This window comes from Suillus bovinus, assembly GCF_016758785.1.
Source record: "Suillus bovinus strain UH-Sbo-P2 chromosome Unknown EDB93scaffold_33, whole genome shotgun sequence".
Lineage (NCBI taxonomy): Eukaryota > Fungi > Basidiomycota > Agaricomycetes > Boletales > Suillaceae > Suillus > Suillus bovinus.
In genome coordinates this window covers 44,050-62,404 of record NW_024542089.1, presented here as the reverse complement: position 1 = coordinate 62,404, position 18,355 = coordinate 44,050, and the positions used below count along the sequence as shown (strand labels likewise).

The following is an 18,355-nucleotide window of genomic DNA, read 5'->3' as shown; positions in this document are numbered from 1 at the left end:
TATTTGGCACGTGTTGTGGACGATCAAAGTCATGTTTGGTTACTGTGGCAGCCAAAGCATGCTTGGGCAATTTCATTGAAGTAGTGGAAAGTAAGTGCATTTTACAAACCCCTTCTTATCATCAGCTTATCATGGTACGTGTCTTCTGCGCTAAGAAGTTCATTTCTGACCTAAAAACCTGCTTCCAGTCGAACTACGAGCATAGCAAGCAATCAGTATCAGACATCGAACAAGTACTCTACGACATATTTAACAGACACCCAGATTCACGTAGAGTCCAATCAGGAGAACCAGCGATACCCGCAGACGCACTCCCGGATGTACTCAGTGCATTTTCAGACTCGTATAATGGCGTCGACCTGCTCAACGATCGCGAGATGAGCGCACTCAAGGAAATCCTTGCAGGCAGTCCCGGAATTGAAGTTACGCCTCATATCTTGCTCCAGGTCGCCGCAGAGAGGACTAGACACAGTCCGCGAGACAGCCCAAATGATTCGCCATTGGAAGAGGATGTAACGCTGCCCGATGATCGAGGGCGCAATCCTTTTTCTCGCACCACTAACCATTCGCGATCAACTAGCAGAGGCTCGGTAGGAGCTTCACGCGTCACAAGCCGGCCACCGTCTGTGCCGCCCAAGACGCCCAATACGGGAATTAGCTCGGCCTTTGATACGTCGCGGCGACAGCGAACAACCCCGTTGGACGCACAGCCTCCTTCAAGCTGGTCAAAGCGCCCTGCACCTGCCAGCAGACGCAAAAGTATTGATGGAGGATCTCAGCCCGCTCTTAGTGACTCAGAAGTGCGCAACTCTTTCTACATATATTTATCTGTTGAACTGAACTGCAATTAGTCGTCTTTCTCCTCCAGTCCCAGTGTGTTCGGTCGAACGCGCACGCCTTCAAATCCAACGAGTCCCTCAAGCATTTCCATTGGACTATTCTCCCCCAACTCGACTGCTTCGTCGCCTTTCGCGCGGCCGCAATCCCGTACACAGTCGCAGCCCTTTACAAGCATTGGGATCCACTACTTCTCTCCAGACCGGGATCACCTCTCTTCGGGAGAGCATTCACCTGACATAGACTCGTCCTTCGATTACCCACAGAAAGGCGACAGCTTTGCGCGCCAACTCTCCTCGTTGCCCATGCCACGCTCAGCATCTGACTCTGACTCTGATGACGAGAACCAGTCGTCTTTGGGCTTAGTTACTGAACGGTCAGCAACGTCGTCAACTGTGTCCCTTGAACACACAGAGAGGCTGGAGGCTTTGCAGAAGGCCAACGCAGAGCTTGGGCGGAAGCTGATCGAGGCTGAGAGGACACTTGAGAACAGGCTGAATGAGCACGACATGGACTTGGATGAGATGCAGGGGCGCTTGGAAGAACTCAAGAGTGAGCTCACCTCTACTAAGAGGGAGGAGAAGGAGCTCCGAACGAAAGAGGTGCGTAATGCATAAAGTGTGTGGACAATGTCTGATAGATGTCATTTAGCGAACCAACTCAACGCAAATTGCGGCGCTGGAGTCTGAAATTGCAAAGTTGGAGAAAAGTTTGGAGAACGCGCGTTCGTCTTACCAAAGCTTACAGAAACAATACCAAGAACAATGTGGTAGGTTGACTCTAAGATGTCGAAAAAAATGTGGCTCACATCATAGTAGCGGAATCCGAACGCTATCGCAACCAGCTCCGTCGTCGGGATCAAGAAATCAAAGATTACCAAGATGCTGCTGCGCTCCAGTCACTTGAAGCTGTGAAGTGGGCTAAAGAGGCGTCGTCGTATGAAGATCGTCTCGCACATCTTGAAGAGGAGCTATCCGTTGCGCAACAAGCCCACGCACAGCTCGATGAGCAGAAGCAGGAAAACCTCATGCTCAAGGAAACCATCGACCGCATGCGGTTTGACATGGACGAGATGCGCAATGCTGCGACAAACGCTACTGCCGGAAGCGGGCACTCTAGTGCGGCAAATAGTGTGAGCAAGAGTCTGGGTGCTGAGCTCATGGGAAAGATGGGCGAAAGCTGGGGTGGCGAAGATGATGGACTTGAGGATGAGGAGGATGGTGATGAATTAGAGCTGGATATGAATGAGGATACGGAGGGTGAGGAGGAGGACGTTATTCAAACCATCATAACTCGGAAGAAGAGGGTAAGTGATCTTCGCAATTGCGCCTCGCATCTGACACCCCAAACAGAAAGTTGGCCGTCTTAACAAAGCCGAGATCGTCACTTTCTCAGAAACCAAGAAATATGTTGATACATTCACTCAACACGACGCTGCAGAGCATACATCAGGGTGTGCAGTGCAGACACATCCAGAACCAAAGGTTCTTACTTCCCCGTCCTCCATCCAAACGGAAGAAGTTCCCCGTGGTATCATTGCAATTCAAACCGATCCAGAATTGCCACGGATCATATCAAGCATTGAAATTCAAACAGATGAACCAGAGTCAGAAGTCTCTCGGTCCGTCTCACCGCAGGTCACCCCGGAAGACGACGAGGCACTCGCGTCTTCGTCGTCGACTGTCCTCCCTCCCACGCCCAAGGGACACCTGGACACTCCTCACTTGAATGATGCACCTCCTTCCTACAACTTCGTGACCGAGCTCGAGCAAGTCAATAATGCATTAATGGGCCGGCACAAAGGTATCACTATACCAATACGCGGCGTTCCCGGGGGAATCTCAGCCGACGCCGTGGAGGAGTGGAAAGCGCTGAAGGAGGAACTCGGTGTGGAATGCGAGATGATAGATGAGCTAATTGCCAGCTCGACGATCAAGCCTCAGCCGCGTCGTCAAAACCGTTTCTACAAAATCTACAATACTTATGTCGTCGGCAAGGGTGGAAACGAAGGAGGTGAGGAGGGCGACACTTGGCTTGCTGGGGCTGCTCGGCAGGCACTCATCAGCGCCGGGGCTATGGCGCTCGTATTTTTATGCATGGCTTCGCGTCTGCCAGCTATCGGGACGCAATATTCGCCTGTTGGCGGCCCAACAATATACGACCGCGCTGCTTGGTCGAGTTTCAACAGCATGCAAGGACCGGGCGAAGGCTTCGGATATGATGGCACTTCTGCTTTGTGGAATATTATGGGGCGTGTTGGTTTCGGTGCTGCTAGGATTGCAGGTGGCTGGCCGACATGATATGATGTGTGAACCCCATTCAGCCCAAAATTCTGTATCTCATGTTCATAATTCTTATCGCATCATCTATTTCTTGCCACGTTGAACTGCACTCTCTTACCACTTTCCCGGCTCATTCCTCTCTTGCCTCCTACTATGTGTCACTCCTTCGTTTCGAAATATTACAATTAATGTATTGTATAACAACCTTGAAAAAACACATTGACCCAAATCAACCGCGATGTGACATTTTGCTTCCGTTGCTCATACCACTCACATGTCTAAATTTTTAGGACACGAGCAACTTCAACCTGCCGAAATACATCAATATTAGCACTGATCACATTAATTTTCATTCCTAACTACATTTGGTTGCCGCGTTCTCGCTTCTCGTACTGGCACTCTCCCGATTCTCGTATCTCAGTGCCCTTGCTGCTGAGAAACTATTTTAGTGTCCATATGCTTTCCATTACTTCCCACACACTGGCACAGGTTGTATCACTTGCGCACTGATGCGCGTGCTTCCCTTGGCTCCTTATCTCATCCCACCTCTCAAAATATGAGGCACTTCAATGTCGTCGTCCTAGGAGGTCTGTGATCCATTCATTTGTGACTACTGCATTGTTTCATATGTTGTAGCTGGAGGAGTAGGGAAGTCGGCCTTGACCGTGCGATTTGTTCAGGATGTCTTCCTGGAGAACTACGACCCCACAATTGAAGGTGCATCCTCAGTGATAGTCCAATTCAATGTGACGTGAGAGGCTTACTGTATCCTGTTTGCAGAAGCTTATCGACGCATCCTCGATATTGATGGTGTAAAGACTTCGGTAAGATCGCGTGTGTTCCTACTTCCCCCAACCCCTTTCGTCGACGTTATTTCTGACCATCTGTTCCCTTGCAGCTAGAAGTATTGGATACTGCCGGTGCTGAGCAATTCACTTCTCTGAAAGAGCTTTATATCAAAGTAAATATTGATGATCTTGGGATGTAGCGCCTCAAACTCACACCAGTTCTCTACAGTCTGGCCAGGGATTTGTTTTAGTTTTCAGGTAAGCACCACAAAAAAATGGCTGTATTTATTTTTGACCTACTGATGTCGCTGTAGCCTCACACAAGAAGCAAGTCTTAGGGAGCTGGACAACCTTCGGCAGCAGATACACCGAGTGAAGGGAATGGACAGCGTAAGCGCCCTTGATTATTACCGAATACAACGACTACCATTATACGCAGGATGTCCCTATCGTTGTTGTTGGGACAAAGCTCGACCTTGTCACAGAACGAGAAGTGGCGAGAAGCACGATACAATGTCTGGTGGCGCTGTGGAAGATACCATTCTACGAAACATCAGCCAAGCGTGATTGGCACATTAATGATGTCTTCCAAGAACTTGTCAAGCAAATGCTTATGCACTACCCAGATGAACCACCCCTGAAGAAGGCTTCACGTCGGTTACGCCAAAAGCCCTGCATTGTGATGTGATGCATGCAGAATATGTGACGCCACTCACGATGTCTTGATTTATTATGCCCATCGGAGTTGCATCAGGTTCAAACTTCGACTATGATTACCCTCATGCCGTTTATACACGACGTTTGACATATATACCCAGCACAGACTTATGTATTGCCCCGATATCTATGTACTTATTTATTACGTTAGAAGAATATCACGTAAGCATATTGTTGTTTATTTACTCCAAATCAAACGCATTTTTTCCAGCTCTTTGTTCCTTGCTCTTTAACCACCACGCTTTCGGATCCCCGCAACATCCTTGTTTTCTAATTCTCTAGTTTTAGCTATAGACAACATTATGGTAACACTTTCCGACTTAGAAATCATGCATTTTCGCTGATGTCCTTATCCAGAGTCACGGTAATTATGGTGGTTATGGTGGTGGTGGTGGCTACGGTGGTGGTGGTGGCGGCGGATGGGGCGGTGGTGGCGGCGGCGGCTACGAAGACAGAATGGGAGGCTTAGGCGGTGGTCTTAGAACGATTGACTGGTCGTCGCAAAAACTCGAGCGCTTCGAGAAGAATTTCTATGTGGAGGACAAGCGTGTTTCAGCTATGACTGATAGAGAGGTGGAAGACTTTCGGAAGACCAAAGAAATAAAGGCATGCGAGACTTTGTGGAACGCCAACAGTGGTCGCTGATGATTTTTTGAAGGTTCAAGGACGAAATGTCCCAAGACCCGTCACATCCTTTGACGAGGCAGGGTTTCCTGAATATATTTTGGCGTCAATTCGTGCACAAGGCTTTGCTGCGCCAACTCCCATTCAGTGTCAAGCATGGCCTATGGCACTGAGTGGCAGAGATGTGGTTGCGATCGCTCAAACAGGGAGTGGGAAGACGATTTCTTTTGCTCTCCCCGCCATGCTTCACATTAATGCGTATGTGTCTATCTCACTTTCTGATTCTTTACTTACTGGGAATTAGTCAACCTCTACTTGCACCAGGCGACGGTCCAATCGCACTTGTCCTTGCGCCCACCCGTGAGCTTGCTGTACAAATTCAGCAGGAGTGCACGAAGTTTGGGTATGTTTGTCAGCTCACTGTGTTGGCTTTAGCTAATGTATATAGGTCGAGCTCTCGCATCCGTAACACTGCCATCTACGGTGGTGCTCCCAAAGGTCCTCAAATTCGTGACCTGCAACGTGGCGTTGAGGTCGTGATCGCTACTCCTGGACGGCTCATTGATATGCTGGAGACATCGAAGACCAATCTTCGTCGTGTCACATATTTAGTCATGGATGAGGCCGATCGCATGTTGGACATGGGTTTCGAGCCCCAGATACGCAAGATTGTGTCTCAGATTCGCCCTGATCGTCAGACACTGATGTTTAGTGCTACATGGCCGAAGGATGTGCAGAAACTCGCAAATGTAAATGTTCAATATTTTATGGTGCTACGATTAAATCTCACTATTTGCAGGACTTTTTGAAAGACATGATTCAGGTCAACATCGGGTCTATGGAGCTCACTGCCAACCACAACATTCAACAGATTGTCGAAGTCTGCAGTGACTTCGAGAAGCGTGCTAAGCTGATCAGACATCTTGATCAGATCAGCTCTGAGAACGCTAAGGTACTCATATTTGTCGGGACGAAACGCGTAGCGGACGACATCACCAAATACCTTCGTCAGGATGGCTGGCCAGCTCTTGCCATCCATGGCGACAAAGAACAGTAAGTTTTATGGGTTACTCCCGCGATGTTTTCTGAGCGTTTTCACAGGCGGGAACGTGATTGGGTTCTCGGGGAATTCAAGGCGGGTCGCTCACCCATATTGATTGCCACGGACGTTGCGTCCCGTGGTTTAGGTACGTGTGCCATTTCTTGCAAGCGCTCCATCAGGGACTCCTACAAATGGGAGGGCTTTCGAGCACTCAGGTTAAAGTAGCAATGACCCGCCTTTGTATCTGGGCTGTGTTTGCTCGCGACTCTGGTGTTCACTAACGCGTGTAGCAAGACGGGTTGACACTGCTCTTCCTCCGTGCTTACAGCCAGGCTTGAGGGATAAAATTATTCTCAAGCGAGACGTGCTATAGCAGAACCGCGTGATCACGAGAGGATTCCAAGTCGTCAAGGTTCCATCCGCCAAAGCATCCTGTGTCCTCCCGTCAGTGAGGGCCAAAGGGATTCAAAGTGCTATGGTCCCGGATGTGGAGCCCTCGTCACGGACTTCCTGGCATATTTCCTCTCAATATGACCGCTGCTTCGAGCTTGGTAGCTGTCTTCCTGGACCGCGATGCCCTTTGTTCATGCTACACGTCTCCCGATCTTGTGACGTGCCATGAATGATGTTTGTATGAAGTCGTTCAATCTCTATTCCTTGTTATGTTGGACGCGCTTGTGTCTCTTCATTGTTGTCATGTTATTGATTGTGCAATGTGCTATATGTTGTTTGTTCCTATGTTATTCTCTTGTTCTGTACGTGACGCGATTGCATTGCATTGCTGGCATCACAGATGTCAAGGATGTCGGATATGTGATTGTGAGTGTTGCGGTGGTCTATTACTACTGATCAGCTGCTTACTTCACTCTAGAACTACGACTTCCCAAATAACTGCGAAGATTATATCCATCGTATTGGTCGTACGGGGGTAAGTTTCTCTCACCCAACCTACCAATTCTTTGTCTTGACTCTCTGTAGCGTGCCGGAATGAAAGGTACCTCATACACGTACTTTACCACCGATAACTCGAAGTCTGCTCGCGAGTTGATATCCATTTTGCGCGAGGCGAAGGCCGATGTTCCACAACAACTAGAGGAAATGGCCATGTACAGTGGAGGAGGAGGTGGTCGCAGTAAGTCCTCAGTATGTCCATATGTTTCATGTGCTGACTTTGCCATTCAGGTCGTTATGGCGGCGGAGGTCGCGGTCGTGGTGGAGGTGGAAGATATGGTGGTGGTGGCGGTGGGGGAGGTGGTGGCGGTGGGGGAGGTGGTGGTCACGGCGAATATGGCGGTGGCAGAGATCGATGGTAGGCTTGACGACTTCTTGGTCCAGACACATAAATATCTCCCATATCCCTCTTAATCATGATTCTGTTGCCACTTCTTCATTGGCTTTTGGTCACAGCACTGGACATAATCTAAGAACTTAAAACGGGCGGGACATCAGCTCAAACAACAGGTAATATTTTGGGGAGAATGTAATTCCACTAATCAGCGCTCAGCGAAAAGGTCACTGAAACCAACCCTCCGGCTAAAACCTGTCCGGCGCAAACTACGGCGCTACGGCGGATATATCCGCAGTCCGGCGGCAAGAAACGGCCAGGTAGCGGACTTTCAAAACACCCTAGGTACGTCTAATAGTACGTGTTAATCTTATCACTCCTTATTATTTTCGTATGGACCTCGTATGAGTCTCAGCTACCGCTCCCCAATAGTTACTGTCCAGAGCCCCAGTGGGTGTGGGCTACCTCTACCAGTAAAGTTCAAGCGGGGCGGTATCAAAGGAGAGGGTGGGTTGCTAGTAATCACTCATGGCTAGCTACTAGGGCTTTGGATATGGTGGGCAGTGTGATCGAAGCAACATGGTATTGTCATGTAAATAGTTGATAAAGAATAGATTGTTAGTTAGGAAGCATTGAAGTGAGCTGGAGGTATCGGGTATTGGTGCTGTAGTTGAATGTCGAGGGTGTTTTTAATGTCCGACGTGCCGTCTGTTAGCTACCAGCTTTGCCGCCGTTCTTGCCGCAGTGCGCCCCGGACTTTTATGCGCCGGAGGGGTGGTTTCAGGGATGTTCTCAGGCATTCGGATCACATGAGTGTGCTTAGCAGCGCCTTGTTACGTAATGTATTAATCACTTGTTTGAGTCATTCTGATTAGAGGTGGATGTTTATAGCGAGGCATCGATACCTAGTCACTCAGAAAGTCAGAGGCCTCTCTTTTCATTTGATACACCGATCATATTCCATTCGACCTTTAGCAATGGCAACAACTCCGAACGATCCTGGCTTGGTCACCCCCGAGTCTGACGGTCCTTCGAAAAGTGCAGGTGAGCAGATCCTTGTTACTCTAATAGTTTGGCAATCTGATCGGCTGTCGAATATAGCGAAAAAGGAGGCCAAGAGGCTAGAGAAAGAGGCGAAGCTTGCTGCTAAACATCTCAAGCAAGCTACTAACACTCCTGCTGGCGAAAAGAAGGCGAAGGCGGACAAAGAGAAGAAGGAGCAGGAGCCTGCGTTTGTAAACACCACTCCTAAGGGCGAGAAAAAAGGTGCGTATTAAACAAACCCTTCTACTTTCTTTTCTTGACAATGTGTAGATATGTCTCAACCGATGGCAAGTGGGTATAATCCTATCGCAGTCGAGTCTGCTTGGTACGATTGGTGGGAGGCCCAAGGCTTCTTCAAGCCTCAGACCATGGAGAATGGAGATACTAAAAAGGAGGGCGTCTTTGTGATTCCGATGCCTCCCCCAAACGTCACCGGAAGCTTGCATATCGGTCACGCGCTGACCATTGCTATTCAGGATTGCTTAATACGTTGGTAAATATGAATCCGTATCTGATATCATCGTTATGCTCACAGTGACGATAGGAATCGGATGCTCGGAAAAACCACCCTCTTTGTCCCAGGTTTTGATCACGCTGGAATCTCGACACAATCTGTTGTTGAAAAACGGTTATACAAAGCGGAAGGCAAGACCCGACATGATCTCGGTCGAGAGGTGTTTTTGGGCAAGGTGATGGAGTGGAAAAATGAGTACGTGTTTGCTTTCTGATCGAACATTCTCTTACATCGTGTTAGCTACCAAGCACGCATCACCGATCAATTAAGGAGACTTGGAGGAAGTTGTGACTGGGACCGTGTCGCGTTCACCATGAATCCTGTAGGTGTAATTTTGAGCATCTCTTACATATCTGATCGACTGTTATCCAGTCGTTATCAAAAGCTGTTACTGAGACGTTCTGTCGGCTCCACGAGGATGGCATCATCTACCGCGCCAATCGACTTGTTAATTGGTGTGTTCAGTTAAACACTACCCTCTCGAACCTTGAGGTGAGTCTAAGAATTCATCCGTTGGCAAATGACGTAAGTTGTGTTATATAGGTGGACCAAAAACAACTCTTGGGCCGTACTTTGCTTAACGTCCCAGGCTATGACCCAAAGGAAAAATTCGAATTTGGTGTCATCACCTCATTTGCATATCACATCGAAGGATCTGGTATGTTCTATTTGATGTCTATGCCATTGTTTTCTCATTTTCATCAATAGATGAGCGGATTGTCGTCGCTACGACCCGCCCGGAAACAATGCTTGGCGATACTGCTATTGCAGTACATCAAGATGATGACCGATACAAGGTAATACTTGTGATCAATAAAATCACACTCAACATTGAGATTTGTTTGTAGCACCTTCATGGCAAGTTTGCTACTCATCCTTTCTTGGACAGGCGTCTTCCCATCATCGTCGATGAAAATGTGGATAAGGAGTTTGGAACTGGTGCAGTAAAGATCACGCCGGCTCATGATCCGAACGATTATGAGGTTGGTGTCCGTCACGGGCTTGACTTCATCAACATTTTGAATGATGATGGAACGTTCAATGAAAATGCTGGAGAGCAATTTAAGGTTCGCCTGTGCCGAAAACTCTACCATGATCTAAGCGAAAGATATCATTTAGGGGATGAAACGCTTCCACGCTCGGCGCGAGGTCATAAAGAAACTCACAGAATTGGGCCTGTTTGTCGAAACCAAGGACAATGCCATGCAGATCCCCATTTGCAGGTACGTGCCCGAGTCGATTCCAAGTCGATTGGTAACTAAGTTGTAGTGTTCCTGCAGTAAATCAGGCGACATCATCGAGCCTGTCTTGAAGCCTCAGTGGTGGGTAAATTGCCAACCTCTTGCTGCAGAAGCAGTCAAGGTCGGTCATGCTGTATCTCACTAGACTTTCTTTCAATGATCATTGCAGCGTACGAGGGCAGGCGAACTTTCAATTGGTCCCAAGCAGAGTGAAGCAGACTGGTATCGCTGGCTTGAAAACATACAGGACTGGTGTATTTCACGGCAATTATGGTGGGGTCACCGATGCCCAGCCTATTTCGTTCAAATTGAGGGAGAAGATGTCGATGTTCGTATTTCAAGGATCAGTCCAACACGCACTTACTCTTAAATGCAGAGAAACGATGGAAAGAACTGGGTTGTGGGTCGGACTGTGGAAGAAGCAACCGAGCGAGCGAAAATCCTTGCAAATGGGAAGAATTTTACACTTCAGCAAGATGAAGATGTGCTCGATACTTGGTTCTCCTCTGGGCTGTGGCCCTTCTCAATCCTGGGATGGCCAGAAAAGGCACGGTGTATTATACATAGTAAACTGACTGGTCTTAATCGTCCGCCAACAGACTACCGACTTCTCTCAGTACTATCCTGCCAGTATCCTTGAAACAGGCTGGGACATTCTTTTCTTCTGGGTGGCGCGTATGGTCCTCATGGGCATCTATCTTACCGGCCAGATGCCATTTTCTGAAGTACTTTGCCATGCGATGATTCGCGATGCTCATGGACGCAAAATGAGCAAGTCGCTTGGCAACGTCATTGACCCGATCGACGTCATCCACGGGCTGCCACTTGAGCAGCTCCACCAGAAATTGTATGAAGGTAATCTCGATGAGAAGGAGATTCTCAAGGCAATAGCTGGTCAGAAGAAGGATTTCCCGAAGGGCATTCCGGAATGTGGTACGGATGGGTTGCGTTTTGCTCTCTGCGCATACTCAGGCGGCGGTAAAGTAACCATCGCGGTGCGAACTATACACAACTGAGTTTGCGTTTAGGCAGGGATATCAACCTGGAAATCTTGCGAGTGGAGGGATACCGCAAGTTCTGCAACAAGATCTTCAATGCCACGAAGTTTGCAATGCTCAAACTCGATGACAGTTTTTCGCCAGAGGCATCTGCGAAGGTATGCTGCTTGTATGATGAAGAGTTGTTTGGTTTACATTACTTCTCAAGCCAACCGGAAATGAAAGTCTTGTGGAACGCTGGATTCTACACAAGCTCAATATAGCTGCGACACAAATCAACTCGCAGCTCCAAGAACGCAATTTCATGGCTGCGACTACGTCGGCTTACAATTTCTGGCTGTACGAGCTTTGCGACGTCTATATTGTGGGGCTGCTTTAGATTTGAATGTATATCGATCTTACATTTTTGTTCACAGGAAGCGATGAAACCTTTGACTGACGCATCGGTCCCCCTCCAGACTCGTAGGTCGGCCCAGCAGACATTATATACCTGTTTGGATCACGGTCTGCGCCTACTTCATCCATTTATGCCCTTTGTTACCGAGGAGCTATGGCAGCGACTGCCAAGGCGTCCGACAGACCCCACCCCCTCCATCATGGTAGCGTCTTACCCCATAAATGTGGGTCATCATATTTGTCATTCAAACTTACTTTTACTGAATCGATATAGGATCCTGACTTTGTCAGTTCCGAAGAGGAAAAAGATTTTGATGTCGTGCTATCTGCCGTGCGCGCAGCTAGGTCGCTTGCTGCATCTTACAACCTCCAGTCCAATATCCAACGTGACTTATTGTACTTTAACTGAGGGGTTAGTACTGACATGTTACCAGTATTTGTTCATTCCCAGACAAACAAGGAGATCCAGTTGTTCAGCTCGCAGACGCACGCTATGATCACTTTGATCAAGGGATGCAGTGCTGTGAACGTTATCGAGGACGTGAAAGCCCTTCCTGCAGGGTGCGGGTCAGCTGTTATAAGTTCCACCATAACAGTCCACGTGTTGGTCAAGGTGTGTAGTAGCCCCTGTGTTGTGAATGGACGCTAACTCATGCTACTATAAGGGACTTGTTGACCTCGACGCCGAGATAGGCCAAGTGTGACAAGAAACTCACGCTTGCGCGCCTCAATCTGGAAAAGATCATGAAGATTATCTCACAGCCAGATTATGCTGAGACCGTGCCATCTGTCGTGCAAATAACAAATGACGAGAAGGTGACGCTGCTCTCTTTAGACCGCCAAATCCACAATGTTGCTAACATTTGATTCTTGAACACGACAGAGAAAAACATTCGAGACGGAATGTACAACTTTAGAACAATCCCGAGAGATGTTCGCGAAGTTAGCTATTTCTTAGAGTACATATTAGCGGAGTAGTAATCTAGGCACAATAACAGGAGGAACTGAAATATCATATTGAGCATCTTGGCAGGACAAATGGACTTGTCTCTGAACAGTGAAAACTTCTCAGTAATGGGCGCCCTCAAAATCCGCCCGAGATTGGCCAATTTAATATCTGCATCTGCATTCATCATCATTGATAATCCTCTTCGTTCTATCGACCTCTTATTTCTTGAAGCCCACCTCGCGCAATTTGTCATATCTTTATTCCGCTGTATGCTCATAGATTTGGTAGCATGTCAGTTACCGACCACCCATTTTCCACGTCAAAAGTTAGCCAATGGTTGCACATAAGGTTAGGAAAGGCACAGACCTTATAAAGTACAGTGGTCTAGCCCGCTTTTCATGGAAAGAATGTTCAGAGATCCAAGTTTGTATATATACTGTTCACCGCAATCTTTCGTACATCTTGAAGTCCGGTGACTTCCAAGGGAAAGGATCGCCATGAGTGGCATCTTCTCTGAATCTCGTGTCAACGCCACACTCAGCAGATAGGTCTGAGGTGCCTACTCCTGAGGACCAAGGACACGCAACCCTCGTATGTGGGTATCCTTTCCGCTCATGTGGTTCTGCACTACGATAACTTGCAGCACGTACGCATGTACAGGTTTACTAGAGGAGGGTTAATGATGATCAAGCAGCATTACAAAAACAACTCACAACGAGTTTCCATCTTCGTCAGGTTCAGAGGAAACATCAAACGTTATCCAGCCGTCCGGTTTCTCCAAAGTAGCGACCCGTACATCTTGGAGGTCGCTGGGACCAGTTCCTGCACGAATAGCAAGAGTCGATGGAGTGTACGAGTCATCCTGAGGCCAACTAAGGTAGATACTTATTTTCTGTTTTAACTTCGGTCAACGCTGGTGACACATGCAAAATCGTCTCTGTACCTGAATTGCCACTTTGCGAGGGAATTCTACCGTAATAAAATGAGGCTGGGGGCCATCAGAACTGGACAACACCTCCTCAGTCGGGCTGAGCACGTCAAAGTGAGATTACGCTTACTGCCAGAACGTATCGGGATCCCCGTCTCTAAGGCACTCTGCGCCAAACCCAAATTTGTATGAAGAAACTGACCACTTGGCAAGGTGTCCAATGTCTGGCCAAGGTAGTACAGGGGGCGTGCGAGCTGCAGGAAGCTGGATGAGCGTCACTAACTCACAGGCTGATTTGAGCACGATCAAAGAACTAGAGCGAACCTGGGTGCATGAGAGGGAGGCCATCCTTTGGTATTTGCGGACCACTTTGTACGATTGGCGCCGCTGTCGTGGACGGTCCTGCAGTTGTGGTTGAAGCAATGTTCGAATTAGTAGTGGCCATTCTTAACGTCCAGCATTGAAGTGTATGAAGTGACTTGTCTTCTTCAGGTTACTCTTCGATAATACTTGGCTATATGGTCGCCTTGATATAGATTTGGTTCAGGTGCGGTAGTTTCGTCTGGTTGTGAGGCCTGAGGAAAATAAGCCTATGGTAAATTTGTGGCAAAGCCAGAAAGTTCAGATATTGATCATTGTATTGAGCATGGAGTGACAGTTATCAACGACCAACATGTCACACATCGCTTTTCGTATATTCCATGGCTTTAGTATGTAGATCCTAGAGTTCGAGTATGTCTGCAAACTCTAGGATCTGAATATTAAACAATCGACTACTACACCTCAAAATAAGAAGGTGAATCTGAATCGGACTCATGTGCGTGACCCTTCATATTCTCAACTTGTCTTCATAGATGTCGAACCAACTTTTCTTTCGTCACAAGTATAAATGCTCACAGAAAGGAGCCCATCTCCTGTCTGCTGTGTTCTGCCCTTATCACCGCAGAAAACCCGGAGTCTCGACTCATTAGCGCATCAGATGTGTAAGTTGAATCCCGAAAATGCGAGCAGGACCGTGCGTTCACCCTGGACTGAATTCCTGACCGACGAGAGAGGGAAAGAAAACCGCGAGCAATAGTCAAGCTTTGTGATACTCAAGTTAAGGCCCGTTTACCTCCCGCTGTGCAATATATTTTACTTGTACGTCCTTGGGACCGGAACTTCCCAAAGATCATTCTCCCGGTGGACCGTCTCTGGAGAAAATGAGTAGATTGGTTTGGAGTGTCTGCATTACGACATGAAACGCTCATCAGATTGCAATATCATGGCACAAGTCGATTCTCTTCAATTATTTTGGGAAATATGCATTGTACATCAGAGACTTTAGTCTATCTATCGGATGCCGAAAACAGATCTGGGAATCTTGGTTTCAATCGTAGGGCAGAAGTGTTTTGGGCTAGGGGTGGGCCACATCCGCACTCATCCACACTTATGACTCTTTGTTTTTCACCACCAGGCGGATGAAATGAGTCGTCGCAACTTATTCTATCTTTACACGTCCAGCGTGATAGCACCTTCGCAAACTCGTTATCAATGAATGGCACCAATCGATACATTTACAAGTCCAATCTCCCACATCACTGGAATGAAACAAACGACGTCATCAAATTGCCGAATTACAGTTCCCTCCCCACCACCTCTTAATTCTCTCCCCTCCCCACTCCTGATACTCTTCTGCTGTCACGCCCACTTGATGGAACTCATCCGTATTGGCAAATGATGCCATACCCTTCCAAGCATCAAGCGAAGGGTCTGCTGCTCGCACGATATCACCCAAATGCATCTCAGGTGGCAAAATCGGACGAAGTGTCCCATAAAGTCTTTCCTGAAGACCAGGGAACTGCGATGGACCGCCAGTAATGAAAACATTCTGTGTTTTGCATGAGTTGAAGCTGAAAGGGCTGAGAAACACAAGACAGACCTTCACAAGCCTGGCTTTCTCGGCTTCTGAGAACCTTGCTAGGATGTTTTGAAGAACCTCACCGAGGCCAGCGGAGTCAATGCCAGCCATTGCCGGTGAAAAGTATGTTTCGCACACGCGCCATCGTTCCGTGTTCAGATGTATCCGTGCGCTTCCTGTTGATGGCTCCTGTAAGCGATCATTCATTGAGGAGAGTCAATACAACCTTCGATGTCTCCCTCTTCATACTGTGGTCTGAAGGCAGATATAAGCGCAGACCGCTGAGATGTTATGGATGCATGCGTGTGTTGGGCTGTGAATGTCGGGTCATACATGAGGAGCTTGCTCTCGATGATACGAAGTTGGTTGAATTCATCCTCCTCATCTGAAGATACAGCCGCAGCATTCTGTTGTATGTGTCAGATTGAATGATTTGCTCAGGAAGAAATTACGACGTACGAGTTTGCGATAAATTTGCCAGTCCTCGTCATCCGCTCCGAACATGTCCTCTGAATTACAAGTGTTGAGAACAAAAATTGATTAGAAGGATCGCGAAACTTGCCTGCACCCGCTTTCCTTTTCTTCTTCGAAACACGTTCATCGGCCGCTAAAGAAGCAATGTTTTTCATCCTAGCTTGCGCGGCTGCACTTTTCCGATCAGACAACGCGGCCTTCCGGCGTCCCCTCTCCTTGATCTTGCTCATGATAGCCTATTGCTCCGAAAGGTCAGCAAGAGCATCGAAGCGGGCAGACGTCAAGTACCACACCTCTTGCTCACGGCGCAATCTAGCTGCCCAATCATCAAAGTTATTCTCTCGCTCCTCCTCCTCTCGTCTCTCCTCAGCCTCCTTCTCCTCGCGTTCTTTCTCCTTCTCTCGTCTTGCACGCGCTCTTGCATCAAAACCGGCTTTCATGAGTTTCTGCTTTTTCTTTTCTTTGATCCCTTCTTCGTCGAGCTGTGGAACAGGAAACTCAACCTTGCATCGCTTTGAATCAACGCAAGACTTACGTCCGCATCTGGAACATCGATGAGAGGAAACGAAGGTTCCTCCTACAGTTAAGAGTCAAAGGAAGTAATCAGCGATGATGCATGATACTCACAATGACATCGTCTTGCCCATCAAGGTCCTTCTTACGCGCACGTTTAACGTCAACCTCGAGTTTCTTGATGGTTTCATCGAGGGCAGCATCATCATCAAAACCCTCCACTTCGAGAATGTGCTGTAAAGAAATTAAGTAGCATGACTAGTGAGATGCTACATTCGTCGCACCATCCACTCGCGCTTGTTTTCGCTCTTGCCTTCCTTCAAATTCGTAAGGTACTGTAAATCGTTCTCCTTCTTCGCCAACTAAAAAGCATCATCTTGATCAAATCCTTATTTTCGTCGCGAGAACAAGTGACGCACCTTCTCCATCCGGCTCTTAGCCGCCAACTCTTGAAGTTTCTTTCCTTGTTCTTTTCGTTTTTCTGCTATTCTCGTGAGCTCCTCTTCGGTCTTTTCTTCAACGACAGGGATTGCAAATGGAAACTGGATGATGCGCTCTGCGGCACGCATGTTTGCGGGGATTTTGAGGGAACGGAGGACAGCGGGGTAGTCAGTAGCGAAGGAGCAGAAATTTTGCAGCATCCACTGCGGGAAGTTGATAACTAAAGAACTGTTTAGCTATTATATGGGACGTACGCTTGCTTGTGCAGACGTCACACGCGTCGGGAAGCTAGAGTATTTCAGTTGGATGAGTTTCAGGAGATACTCCGTTGATTGTTGTGTACCCCATGGTATTCTGCCAAGTACGATCAACACACGATTCCTTCAGCTCAAGGAATACGAACCGTTTTGCATGACTGAGTACGCCTTTCCCATTGAGAATGGGGATAACAGATGTGGATGCCGTATTGAATGAGACAACAAGGCCGTCAGCACTGAAAGTGCTGCTGGATGTTGGCTTGTTATTATGATAGAACGACATCACAGAGTCGACGCAGTAAGTGAGTGAAGGGACCGAATATTGCTCGAACATGAGCTCAGAGGTCACTATGCATTTGGTTCGGTGAGGCAGACAACACGAGGAACTTGAGTACGTACATGCTCTTGAATGCAAAGGCGAGCAGAGTCTTTCTGTCATGAGCACCGGGTGCTCGATGCCTTCTGCATCAATTCCCAACCTCACAAACGCGTAGTCCAACGCGTGTTCCTAACTCACCAACCCTCAGCGCCACCCACCCACAGATCAGGAATGTAAGAAACCCACCATTGCATCGAAATTCAACAACACATCGCCTTCCCAAGGAGTCTTTCCCTGGCTCTTCGCACCACTCTCCGTGTCGATCGCATCACCAAACAGTAACAGCGTCTGGTTGAACTTGCGCTCCTTGTACTTGGCGATAATATTAGAAGAAGAATGGGGGGAGGTGGACGTGCTGAATCCAAAACGCAGGTTTGAGGAGCCGTTATCTATGATGAGAGGGACGGACTGAGACCGAAAAGGATTATAAGAGTCGGGAGGTGCAATGCTCGGGAGACTGGGTGTCGGGACATAGAATATGTTACTCGTTTCAGCTTCATCCATCGAAGGCAAGGTGCAGTTCACAGTTACAGCAGATGAGGTTTGAAAGCATAAATTAAACAGTTACAACTAACTCGAAGTTACAAAATGCCGCGCCAAGTTGGCGCTGGCGTTCACGGCTTGGTTAGGACCATCATGACTGGACTTCAAAATTATTTGCTTGCTTACAGCTCAATTTCGCCTCCGTATTCCTTCACAATGCAGTGAAGATACCCACCGCAGCCAGGCTCGTGTTCTGCAGGCTG

The 18,355-nt window shown here is 48.0% G+C and overlaps 6 protein-coding genes across 6 annotated transcripts; 4 read left to right on the top strand and 2 right to left on the bottom strand.

Annotated features, from left to right (window-relative positions):
• Positions 1 to 21: 21 nt before the first annotated feature.
• EDB93DRAFT_1321325 (uncharacterized protein) lies at positions 22 to 3,357 on the top strand. Its single transcript, XM_041454934.1, has 6 exons — positions 22 to 134; positions 189 to 800; positions 852 to 1,439; positions 1,489 to 1,606; positions 1,656 to 2,143; positions 2,190 to 3,357. Exons 1-6 carry the CDS (start codon positions 132 to 134, stop codon positions 3,135 to 3,137), a joined length of 2,757 nt encoding a protein of 918 aa, XP_041306984.1. The 5' UTR covers positions 22 to 131; the 3' UTR covers positions 3,138 to 3,357.
• Positions 3,358 to 3,675: 318 nt separating this feature from the next.
• EDB93DRAFT_1286133 (P-loop containing nucleoside triphosphate hydrolase protein) lies at positions 3,676 to 4,840 on the top strand (the record flags this gene model as incomplete). The annotated part of the gene is made up of 7 exons (XM_041454504.1): positions 3,676 to 3,706; positions 3,756 to 3,836; positions 3,900 to 3,943; positions 4,018 to 4,080; positions 4,137 to 4,165; positions 4,222 to 4,297; positions 4,347 to 4,840. 7 exons carry the CDS (start codon positions 3,676 to 3,678, stop codon positions 4,593 to 4,595), a joined length of 573 nt encoding a protein of 190 aa, XP_041306983.1. The 3' UTR covers positions 4,596 to 4,840.
• EDB93DRAFT_1149530 (P-loop containing nucleoside triphosphate hydrolase protein) lies at positions 4,739 to 7,696 on the top strand. Its single transcript, XM_041449629.1, is given in 13 exon segments — positions 4,739 to 4,786; positions 4,836 to 4,929; positions 4,982 to 5,230; positions 5,283 to 5,506; positions 5,553 to 5,651; positions 5,697 to 5,997; positions 6,048 to 6,301; positions 6,350 to 6,435; positions 7,084 to 7,109; positions 7,162 to 7,218; positions 7,269 to 7,422; positions 7,473 to 7,522; positions 7,541 to 7,696. 12 exon segments carry the CDS (start codon positions 4,927 to 4,929, stop codon positions 7,601 to 7,603), a joined length of 1,566 nt encoding a protein of 521 aa, XP_041306982.1. The 5' UTR covers positions 4,739 to 4,786; positions 4,836 to 4,926; the 3' UTR covers positions 7,604 to 7,696.
• Positions 7,697 to 8,552: 856 nt separating this feature from the next.
• On the top strand, positions 8,553 to 12,635 carry EDB93DRAFT_1240928 (tRNA synthetases class I-domain-containing protein; the record flags this gene model as incomplete). Its single annotated transcript, XM_041451820.1, has 20 exons — positions 8,553 to 8,619; positions 8,677 to 8,841; positions 8,890 to 9,112; positions 9,164 to 9,328; positions 9,374 to 9,455; positions 9,506 to 9,625; positions 9,677 to 9,791; positions 9,842 to 9,930; positions 9,982 to 10,200; positions 10,253 to 10,356; positions 10,414 to 10,495; positions 10,544 to 10,702; positions 10,751 to 10,921; positions 10,974 to 11,352; positions 11,403 to 11,530; positions 11,581 to 11,736; positions 11,789 to 11,992; positions 12,043 to 12,154; positions 12,203 to 12,381; positions 12,462 to 12,635. 20 exons carry the CDS (start codon positions 8,553 to 8,555, stop codon positions 12,633 to 12,635), a joined length of 3,093 nt encoding a protein of 1,030 aa, XP_041306981.1.
• Positions 12,636 to 13,157: 522 nt separating this feature from the next.
• EDB93DRAFT_1240927 (anaphase-promoting complex, subunit 10-domain-containing protein) lies at positions 13,158 to 14,090 on the bottom strand (the record flags this gene model as incomplete). The annotated part of the gene is made up of 6 exons (XM_041451819.1): positions 13,158 to 13,230; positions 13,281 to 13,382; positions 13,431 to 13,609; positions 13,661 to 13,721; positions 13,776 to 13,899; positions 13,970 to 14,090. 6 exons carry the CDS (start codon positions 14,088 to 14,090, stop codon positions 13,158 to 13,160), a joined length of 660 nt encoding a protein of 219 aa, XP_041306980.1.
• A 1,088-nt stretch (positions 14,091 to 15,178) lies between these two features.
• EDB93DRAFT_481450 (uncharacterized protein) lies at positions 15,179 to 18,232 on the bottom strand. Its single transcript, XM_041456515.1, has 14 exons — positions 17,796 to 18,232; positions 17,630 to 17,738; positions 17,377 to 17,578; positions 17,228 to 17,327; positions 16,952 to 17,176; positions 16,817 to 16,894; positions 16,647 to 16,766; positions 16,555 to 16,596; positions 16,313 to 16,501; positions 16,108 to 16,255; positions 16,005 to 16,054; positions 15,772 to 15,952; positions 15,567 to 15,721; positions 15,179 to 15,515 (listed from the first exon to the last, which is right to left on the bottom strand). The coding sequence occupies exons 1-14, from the start codon at positions 18,111 to 18,113 to the stop codon at positions 15,249 to 15,251; spliced, it is 2,184 nt and encodes a 727-aa protein (XP_041306979.1). The 5' UTR covers positions 18,114 to 18,232; the 3' UTR covers positions 15,179 to 15,248.
• Positions 18,233 to 18,355: the final 123 nt, after the last annotated feature.